The sequence below is a fragment of the Echinops telfairi genome, unplaced genomic scaffold, assembly GCF_000313985.2.
Source record: "Echinops telfairi isolate 266 unplaced genomic scaffold, ASM31398v2 ScPeMD7_5592;HRSCAF=6446, whole genome shotgun sequence".
In the NCBI taxonomy this organism is placed as follows: domain Eukaryota; kingdom Metazoa; phylum Chordata; class Mammalia; order Afrosoricida; family Tenrecidae; genus Echinops; species Echinops telfairi.
Window position 1 is genome coordinate 44,462,452 of NW_022109491.1, and position 10,662 is coordinate 44,473,113.

The 10,662-nt window shown below is 42.8% G+C and overlaps 1 protein-coding gene across 1 annotated transcript in view; it reads left to right on the forward strand.

The window, feature by feature from the left end:
* Window positions 1-5,593, forward strand: part of PCSK2 (proprotein convertase subtilisin/kexin type 2) — a 300,350-nt gene extending 294,757 nt beyond the window's left edge. Inside the window, exon 12 of the mRNA XM_004697816.2 lies at window positions 4,876-5,593. Coding sequence (XP_004697873.1) covers window positions 4,876-5,362 — 487 coding nt within the window. The 3' untranslated portion in view covers window positions 5,363-5,593. The remainder of the gene's footprint in view (window positions 1-4,875) is intronic.
* The last annotated feature ends 5,069 nt before the right edge of the window (window positions 5,594-10,662 follow it).

Consider the following 10,662-nt stretch of genomic DNA (forward strand, 5'->3'; position numbering starts at 1 on the left):
CCACTTTTCGGTTGTTTGTCCCCCAGGGAGGAGGTCACACACAGTTCCATGTAATCGGTTCCCTCTTTCCTACCCATTCTCCCTTTATCCTCCCTGTTTTGCCACTCACACCACTGTCTTTCTTTTCTTTCTTTCTTTCTCTCTCTCTCTCTCTTTCTTTCTTTCTTTTCTATCCTGGTTTAATTGGAATTAGAATGTTCCAGATCTTGGTTTTCAACGTCCATTATCTCCCAAACTGACCAGAGAGCCTACTTGGTCTGTCCACCAGTGCGCACCATTATTCAAGCAAGATATCAAGTCTGCCCATGAGGGGGTGCCACCCTTTCTTAGTTATTGCTCCTTTCTTGTCTGTTTTTCAGTCAGAATATCTGCTCCCAGTGAGGCCCTCCTGGGCTGGGTGTTGCCCTTCAGTTTTGTGGAAGGCTTCCTTCCCTAATCTACGTTGTCGTAGCTGCTGAGTGCCATCAAATCTGATCCAACTCACAGCAAAACTATGCACAACAGAACAAAACCCTGCCTCCGCCTGTACTACCCTCACAATTGCTAAGTTCGAGCCCACCGTTGCAGCCACTAGGTCAAGCCACTTCGTTGTAAGTCTTCCTCTTTTCTGCTGGCTTTCTACTTTACCAAGCATGATGTCCTTTTCCAGGGACCGGTCTCTCCTGATTATATGTCCAAAGTATGTGAGACAAAATCTTGCCATCCTCCATTCTAAGGAGCACTCTGGGTGCACCTCCTCTAAGACAAATTTGTTTCTTCTTCAGGCAGTCCGTGGTACTTCAATTCTTCGCCAGCACGCTAATTCAAACGCATTCGTTCTTCTTCAGTCTTCTTTCGATGTACGAATGTCACATGCATCTAAATGCACTAAAGCGATTGAAAATACCATGGCTTTGGTGAGGTTTCATCTCAGTCCTCCAAATCATACCTTTGCTCTTCTGCATTTTAAATAGGACTTGTGCGGCAGATTTGCCCCATTCAATATGTCGGGTAATTCTTGACTGATGCTTGCAAGTCATTGATTGAGGATCCAAGCAAGATGAAATCCTGGAGAGCGTCAAGCTTCATCGATTTGTTGAAATATTTCAAATTGGTATTCCATCAGTTCCTGGAGCTTTATTTTTCACTAGGTTCTTGGGTGCAAGTTGGACTTCTTCCTTCAGCGCCATCAATTCTGGATCAAATGCTACCTCGTGAATACTTGAGTGTTGGCCAGTTCTTTTTCATATAGTGACTTTGTGTATTCCTTCCATCTTCTCTGGATTATTTCTGCCTGGCTCAATATTTTGCCATAGAATCCGTCAACATTACAACTCATGACTTAATTTTTTCTTAATTCTTTCAGGGTGTTCTTCCTTTTGGGTTTTCTAAGTCGAGGCATTTGCTGTGTCTTCTCATGCCTCTCTTAGAAATTTTCTGTTCTGCATTTTACTTCATCATTTCTTCCATTTCTTTAGCTACTCTGCGATCAAGAACAGGTTTCAGAGTGTCTTCTGGCGTCCATTTTGACCTTTTCTTTCGTTCCTGTCTTTGTAACGGCTTTTTGTGTTCTTCGTGGACAATGTTCTGCATATCAGCTGACAGCTCGCCTTCTGTCACTAGTGTTCAGAAAGTCATTTTATCTTGAGATGTTCTTGAAATTAAGGTGAGATATACACAAGGTCATATTTTGACTCTTGTGGACTTGTTGTCCACATGCTGCTATTTGTAATGTTTCAGTGGCTAAGCCCTCAGAAGTGGACAACCTAGGAAACCTGTTCAGGATCACAGGCTGGTCCTGATGGTGTTTTAAATACTGGAGACGTATCTTCAGCATTAAAGCAATACAAAAGTCACTACAAAAATTTAAAATTTTTAATTTAATTAAAAAAAAATTTTTAAGCCAGCACAATGTAACAAACCAACAGCCCCTTTCTCTCTGGGGGTGCTTATACCTGAGCTGACATTCAGGGAAATACAAGCATACTTTCCTCTGCTGTAAGAGGAAGGGGCGATCTGTCTTGTTGGTTTTACAACCTCAGTGATCCTCTGGTGGTGGGAGGATCTACTGAGGTGACCCTCCTTCTGGCTCTTCTATAGAGAACATGCTGTAGGAGCTCATATCAGTCCAGAATCTAAGAGTTACCCGGTAGAGAAGGGGTTGTCGTGATCAAAACTGACCCTTGGGAATGTTTGCCTTTTTGCTACAAGAGATTACTTCATAGTATTTGGACTGTGGGTATAACTTCCATTCAAGAAGCCTGCTTCCTAGCACACAGCGATCTTAGTCAGCAGCCTTTACCATGACCAGAAGTGAGAGCAGACAGACCCAAATTTTCCCCTGGAAGCTCTGTCCTTTTGGTTGCTGGGGACCTCTGTAGCAGTTTGCAACAGCATGGCAGTCAACAGTTCCTAGGTGGGGAGGGAGTGTCATGTTCCAAAAGGACCCCCAGGAAGGTCCACCCTTGGCTATCAACCCCCCTGCAGATCTTGATGTAACCACTTACCAAACTTAATTTGGCAATGAGCCCATCAGAATACTTATAGAGTCAGATGGAGGTTGAAGCAAAAGAACAAGAGCATAAAGCAAGAAAGCAGAGATTGATTCAGAAGTTCTTTTAACTGGAATGAGGCTTGGCAGTCTGTGGACACAGATGAGAGGCACAGGGCTCATGCTCAGTCCTGGAACGAGGGTCCTCCATATGGGTCCTTGATGTCCTGAAGGCTGCCCAAGGAAAGGTGCCTTTGGGACGGTTGCAGGGGAAAATCTAATCATGAGGAGTACAAGAAAGAAGAAAATGTTCTCAAATTGATTATGGTAATGATTACACAACTCTTCTTAATATGATTGAACCATTTAATTGTATAGTTTGTGAATTATATGTCAATGAAATTGTTTTTTAAATGTAAAAAACAAAAACCCTGCCCAGCATGTTGGCTATGGGTGTTGTAACCTCCACTCAAGTTGCCTGCTGCCGAGCACACAACAGCCGCCCTCAGCAGTCCTTGGCACCAAGCAGAAAGGGGAGCAGCTAGACTGGAACTGGCTGCTCAGGAAGTCTGTCCTGTTAGTTTCAAAGCCTGGGCTACAAGGTGCCAGCAGGTGGGTAGCATAGTGATTATGAGTGCAGACTCCACTGCAAGGGCCTTGTGTAGTAATTGACTGGAGGCTTGCAGCCAATGGTGCCCTTGTGGAGGAAGCACTGGCCCACTCCAGGCAGACCCCACCAGGAGGGCTGCCTTCTCTGGAGGTCTTCATTGATTCTTACCTATTTGCCAGTCCTCGTTGCTTTCCTCTGCTCCCCAATTCAGACTCCCTAAAAGCCAAGCACAATTTGCTTGTTGTGTTTGTGGGGGAGGGTAGAAATAGTGTTGAGTTAATGCTGCCATCTTTCCAGAATCCAATACCTATATTGTCACCTTTATAATTATCCTACAATGACATTGAGAATCATAGTACTTAAGTGCCATATTGAAGTCTCTCCTGATCTGTATGTGTAGAGATAGAATTGTAATTTAAATAGACTAGTTCCCAAAGTGTAGAGCCATTCCATTCTGTTATGCAGTCCTCAAACGTAGCTTGATTTCTTATACCTCACTAGAAAGGAACCAGCTCTAGAAAGACATATCTAGAAAGGAGATTGGTTACATGGAAATACAGTTAGGGTGGTGCTTAGACCAACCCTCCATGGGATTGCAATTCTGAGACCAAAGAGATCCCCACAGTCTCCTGATCTTTCAAAGTAGTTGTGTTAACTAGAGAAACAAATCCAGGGACATTCATACATGTATAAGAAAGAGATTTATATCAAAGAGTAATTGTATATTAAGAAAACATCCCAGCCCAGTTCAGACCAAGGCCATAAGTCCAATATTAACCCAAAATAAATCATAAATCACTCTACAGACTCACACAGTCACATGTAATGATGCAGAATGCAGGAATATCACAGCCTGGTGTGTCCAAAGTCTTGTGGATCCAATGGCAGTGGATGCATCTAGAACTCTGGTTATCATTAGCGTGGCTCCACGTGGCTTGTCAACAGGAAAGCCAAGGCAGGGAGAGAGAGTGGCCAGCCTCTTCTGATGGTAGAATCAAGAGAGAGGAAGTTCCCAGAATCCTTCTCAGAAGGCCAGACCCACAAGGAAGAATCATCAGGCTATGACCTGATTGACAGGCTAGACTCCACCCCTAGACCTATTTATCAAGTTGACATGAAATTATGTAACTACCACAGTAATCTTTCATTAGGGTTAATTAGCTCACAGCCTGTTTTATGATAACAATCATGTTAGTAAGTTCTGTTTATCAAAGTACTTGGCACCTAATTTCAGTCAGGGTTTCCCCAAAAGCAGACTCTAAGGCAGTACTTGGATGCTGATCATTTTTAAAAGATGATGCTAGGAAACAGTAGTGATATAGTAAAGATGTAAAAAAAAAAAAAAAGGTAGGGGTGTGAGGGGACCCAAGAACGTGTCCGGTATGAGCAAGTTTCTCACTATGGGCAATTAGGTGTAGTTCCATCATATCCTGTCAATCACTGGTAAAGGCTTGTCCTGCACACAGAAGATGCATACTCCCATGGTGCCAAGAAAGAGCCCCAGAAGAGAAGCTGAGGTACCTGGGGTGGGAAGCAGTAAGGGTACAGGTGAACCCAACAGCGATATGCAGAGGGGGCATCAATAGCACCTGCTCCACTTCTAACTCAGAAAGGAGGTTCAAAGAAGTACATGTAACTTGCTCAGGCTCACACAGTGTAATATGGAAATTAAACCTAGATCTAGCTGAGAAAACCCAAAGTTCCCATTCTTGGTGCTACCCAAAACTGCTTACAAACCCATGCCTCGTGTGGTGTGCAACTTTATTCACAAATCTCCTTATCATTTTGTCTCCAGGAAAATACCATCCACTGGCAAATTAATGCTAACCCTCACAACGGATGCTTGCGAGGGGAAGGAAAACTTTGTTCGCTACCTTGAGCATGTACAAGCTGTCATCACAGTCAATGCCAGTAGGAGAGGAGACTTGAACATTAACATGACTTCCCCGATGGGCACCAAATCCATCTTGCTGAGCCGGCGCCCAAGAGATGATGACTCCAAGGTGGGCTTTGACAAGTGGCCCTTCATGACAACGCACACTTGGGGGGAAGACGCCAGAGGAACCTGGACCCTTGAGCTGGGGTTTGTTGGCAGTGCCCCCCAGAAAGGGGTGCTAAAGGAGTGGACTCTGATGCTCCATGGCACCCAGAGTGCCCCTTACATTGACCAGGTGGTGAGGGATTACCAGTCCAAGCTAGCCATGTCCAAGAAGGAGGAGCTGGAGGAGGAGCTGGATGAAGCTGTGGAACGAAGCCTCAAGAGCATCCTGAGCAAGAACTAGTGCTGCCAGTGTCTCTGCTGCATCCCTCCTCTCCATCTTGGCCACCCCTTCCTAGCTCCACTCATCTGTTAGGCATCCAGCAATGATTTTATCACCCAGACAAATGATTCCATCTTCTCATTTGGACTCTTTGCTCACTGTCAATGATTCCCTTCATTGTGATGGAAGCAATCTTTTTTTATTCTATGCCACAAATACATAGTGCTGCCACCTCACACCCTCAACATCTAATGTGTGACTAACTTCTTTTATTTGTGTTATTTCTAATAGGTGGTATCTTGGGCGGGGCACAGGGGGGAGGATAGCTCTTCTCTCACTTGATGCATATCTGAGAAGAGAGAAAGATATCCTACAAGGCCACACACAGGGAGGGACACCAGGAAAGCTTTTCAGTAATCCAAGGGAGGATGTAAAATTAAAAAAATATGTTAAAGTGTATGTCATAGAGTGACCTCATAAGGGGCCAAAAATGCTGGCAGTCTCTTGGAGAAAGATATTTTCAACTTAACAAGACATCAGTGGCATTGATTAAGATGATTCAAGGGATGCCATTGAGGAAGAGTCCTAACTGAAGGAAAGGGAAAGAGGTTCAGAAAGCACAAGCATTGGAAGTGTTACCACCAACCCCAAGGTCATGACGCGCCCTACTCAGCCAACATGGTAAACCTAAGTTATAAGTGCTTGGCTGCCCAGCACTGTTGCTGCTCTCAATCATGGTAAAATCTATAGCAGATCAAATCACTCCCAGTTTATATAGGGTTCATTCCAGCCCCAATTTTCTGGGGCTACTCATAACACTTTCAAAAAGAGAGAGAGAGAGAAACGGCATATCTGGCAACAGGTCTGGTGACAAAGAGTTTCTTTGATCTTGGTAGGTGCCATCCAGTCAGTCCCGATGTGCAAACCTATGTGCAACAAAACCACACCCTGCCCAGTCCGGTGCCACCCTCACAGGTGCTGCTGTGATTGAGCCCAATGTGGCAGCCACTGTGTCCATGCATCTCACTGAAGGCCTTCCTCTTTGTCACTGCTCTTCCACTTTATCAAGCATGATGCCCTTCAAAAGCTGGTCTCACCTGATCACATGTCCAAAGTACGTGAGTTGAAGTCGTACTATCCTCACTTCTAAGGAGCATCTGACTACATCTCTTCCAAAACAGACTTAGTTATTCTTCTGGTAGCCCATGGTACTTTGAACATTCTTTGCCAGCAGAATAAGTCCAATGCATCCATTCCTCTTTGGTCTTCCTAATAACGTCCAACTTTCGCACGCATACAAGGCAATTAAAATGCCATGACCTGGGTTGGGTGCACCTTAGTCCTCAAAGTGAGTTCACGACATCTTGTAGAGCAGATTTACCCAGTGCGTTGAGTCATTTGATTTCTTTCTTTGCTGCTTTTCCCCCAACAGTTTCATGAAGATATACTTCACATGTCACACTTTCATAGTTCAGTTGCATTAAAAGCAGTTATATCTGCATGTCTATCACCACAATCAGTTCCAGAACATCCTTCCCCATCCTGGAGTCATTGTTTGGTCCCCAATCGCTGCAACCTCCCCCAGCATGCCCACAGTAAACCATTACCCCGCCCCCCCGTCTGGTGCTTCATATAGTGGAAAACATAAAAAATGAAAGTAAAAAAATGAAAGCAGCAAATATATATTTTAAAAGAGAGAAAGAAAAGACCAACATTAAAATAAACCAGAGAAAAAAGCAGGAAATATTGAAAACGAGAACAAACCCAAAACGGGTCAAACAGATAGTCATGAGACCAGGTGCCACATCTTAACCTAATTACATCTACCATAATCTAGTTTACAATAATCTCTGTCTGACAGCAAGATTATTCATGTTCCTCAGCTGTGGTCAGAGGGAATCCACCTGAGGCTTAATCTATGTAGGGACCCTGCAAATGGATTCGGGGTGCTGCTCACTGTCATCCTTAGTCTGCAAATTGTAGGTTCACAATTTAAGCTGATGCCTTTCCCTTATTTTGCTTTGCATTCTGTTATTTATCATCCTTGGATCACACAGGGGGTGTGTGCTTCATCCATGTGGACTTAGTGGATGCCTCACTGAGATCGCTGCTTGTTTGAAGACAATCCTTTAAGATCCCAGACCCTGTTCTTTTTTGACAGCCAGGGACCATCTCCTTTGTTTACCACACTTTTATGTAGTAGCCGTCTCTTTAGAGATCACTTCATGAGGGTGAGCATTGAGCAGGACCATGTTATAAAAACGTATTATTCTTGTTTTGAGGCTAGAATTAAGTGGGGGCCCCAAATCCATTCACTTGGCTATGGCTTATGTGCATCTCTGGTTCACTTTAGAAGTTTCATTATCATTTTGTGACAGAGAACATTACCAATCATCCCCATGAGGTAGAAAGTAATTCTATTTATAGTATCATTAATTTACCCAATGGCATAGAATTTAACATTGGTGGAGAAAAGAAAGCTATGCAAGTATAAACCAGCTCCAAACTGCAATCTCACTTGATCTCTTGACTGCCACTTCCATGAGCACTGATCATGGATCCAAGCAAGATGAAAGCCTTGACAACGTCCATCTTTTCTCCGCTATCATGATGTACCAATTGGTCCAGTCGTGAGGATGCTGGTCTTCTTTACATTGAGTTGCCATCCACACTGAAGGCTGCACTCCTTGATCTTCATCAGCAAGTGCTTCAAGTCCTCCTCACATCAGAAGCAAGGGGAAAATAGCTCCGTAGTTTTAAAATCAGGAACGTTCCTATTCCTAAATCACTTTGGGGATTCTTAATCTGTAGTGAGTGGGGGCAAAGGTAAGTACTTTTTTGTTTTAAAATTTTTACTTCAGTTTTTATTTTGAAAATGTGTAAGTGGAGAGAAGTAGCTCACGCCCACGTAATAGGATTTCCTTGATATTTTGAGAAAATTGCCTGTGTTCTGGACGAGGTGCATGAAGGGGGCCATCACCGTTTGGATTTTGATGTGTGTGAGGCATCTTCTGCCAAGAATGGTAAAGACCGGTTCATTCCTAGTAACTCGAAGCCCAAAGGAAGCAAGAGAAGGCCCCTTTGGGGAAAGTACTCGGTTACCGCAGCAGTGTTAACATGCAGCCCCCAAACCCTTATAGTTACACCTGAAAAGACAGCTCATTGCTTCATTCCCAATAGAAATGCCTTCTGACCGGCGTCACTTTGTTTCCCCACCCCAGGTTTGACTTCTCATCCCTCATCCAAATACCTCCCCATTCTGGAAAAATTATTTTCTTTCAACCATTTCTGGCTCCGTCTCCCCCTTCCAGTGGGAACACTTAGCTAAGCCTAACTTTACAAAAGCCTTTCCTTTACAAAAACCATGATTAGATTCCTGTTCCCTGAAGGGAATGACTTCCAGAGAAAAGTCTGGAAAATTCATTTGCTTTGTTTTTCCCTCTACATTGCCATGAATTTCTATCTTCTCTAACACCTATGACCTTCCCTATATTTACTTTAAAGTGTAAAAATATTTAAGATTTTAAAAGGAAATTTACTACTTACTATGAAGGTGTTTTTAAACCAGTTCAGATGTAAAGAAAAAAATTAATGGCAATCATCCAAAATTAATTTCACAGTGGGCTGAAAAGAAACCAAAGGACTCTGTGTGCATGTGTGTAAATGTATATGTGTATATATATATACACACGCGCGCATGTGTGTATGCATATGTGTTTATATGTGTGTACATATATACATGTATACATGTATATATACATCCCTAAATATGTGTATGTATATTTATTGAAGAAAAGACACCATACACACCTCTAAAAGGCTATTCAAAGGCTATATCAAGATCCTCTGGCTGATCAAAAAGGCCAGTAGAAATTCAGGTGAAAACGTTCATCTAGTCCCATTACATAACCTTGTAATATTGCAGCTCTTTGTATAAATATTAAATGTCTTATATAGCAACAAAAATATCAAATAGTTGTCCATATCCTCAAAGTTGTATAACTTATTAGAGAGTAACCTATCAGCTTAATTGAAATGGCAAATTTTGATATGAGTATATAATATGTAAAATATATGTAGTACAATATATACATATTTGGTCGCCTTCATTTTTGACATTAACACTAAAATATGTCTCGCAAGTGATGTTTTTATGATATCTCTGATCCTAATGCAAGAGACAATTATTTATAGTTATTTCAATAATGAAATTAAGTAAATAATGATTAATCAAGCTAACATTGTTACTTGTTGTGGCAAAATTTTACAAGGAAATTTAAAAAGACATTGTAAATTGGGAGGCTCAAAAATAAAACATTACCTTCCATAAGTTATGTGGCATGTGCACTATATTACATAAAGACACTTCCAACCATGCTAGCATGACATAATTTAAAAAATCACAGAGAGGACTCTAGAAGCTTGATTGTGGTGATTGCTTAAAGATGTTCTATTATATGAGAAGCTTCAAGTCACAAGGAGACCTAAATAAAATTTTCCAGCATGAAGGTGGAAGGAAGATACAAGGAGAGATGTTAGATGTATAAATTGACACTGAGAGCAGACCCTGTTGGTATAGCCTCTATATCAAGGGTTGGCAAACTACAGCTCATGAACCAAATGTAGCTCGCTGTCTGCTTTGAGGGGGGGAAATTGCACTGGAAACAACCTGGCTTATGTTTACATATTGCCACTGGCTGATTTTGTTCTACGATGGCAGAGTTCAGTGGTTATAGCAGAGGCTGTATGACCTGCAATCTGGCCCCTTCCCCAGAAGTGTACCAACCGCTGTCCTATATCCCCTTACCCCAGTCTGGAGGTCATCTGGAGATAGTTTTCCTGTAAGTCAAAGGCCCTTCTATCTCTCTACATGGGGAGGAGGTCATTCTCTGACTGCAGAGATAAGATGTGCCAGGCCTAGGGTGGAACAAGCCAAACTGTCAGGGAACAGGCAGATATCCCAGCTTCCTCCCCTCCTAGGACCAGTTTCTGAGAGATGTCCAGGGGAGTGGACCCCCCAGGTGCCTGTATCAGCCTGTACTCATGAATGCACCCTGTGCTACTGGATTCACTGCTCCACCCACTCACCAATTAGTAGGTGCGAATCACAGCAGTGATTATAAGTGAGGGTTTAAGAAAAAGCTGGTCCGGTGGTGTGAGTGGCGATACTGGGAGGGTAGAGGGAGGGTGGGTTGGAAAGAGGGAACCGATTACAAGGATCTGCAAGTGACCTCCTCCCTGGGGGACGGACAACAGAAAAGTGGGTGAAGAGAAACATCGGACAGGGCAATATATGACAAAATAATAATTTATAAATTATC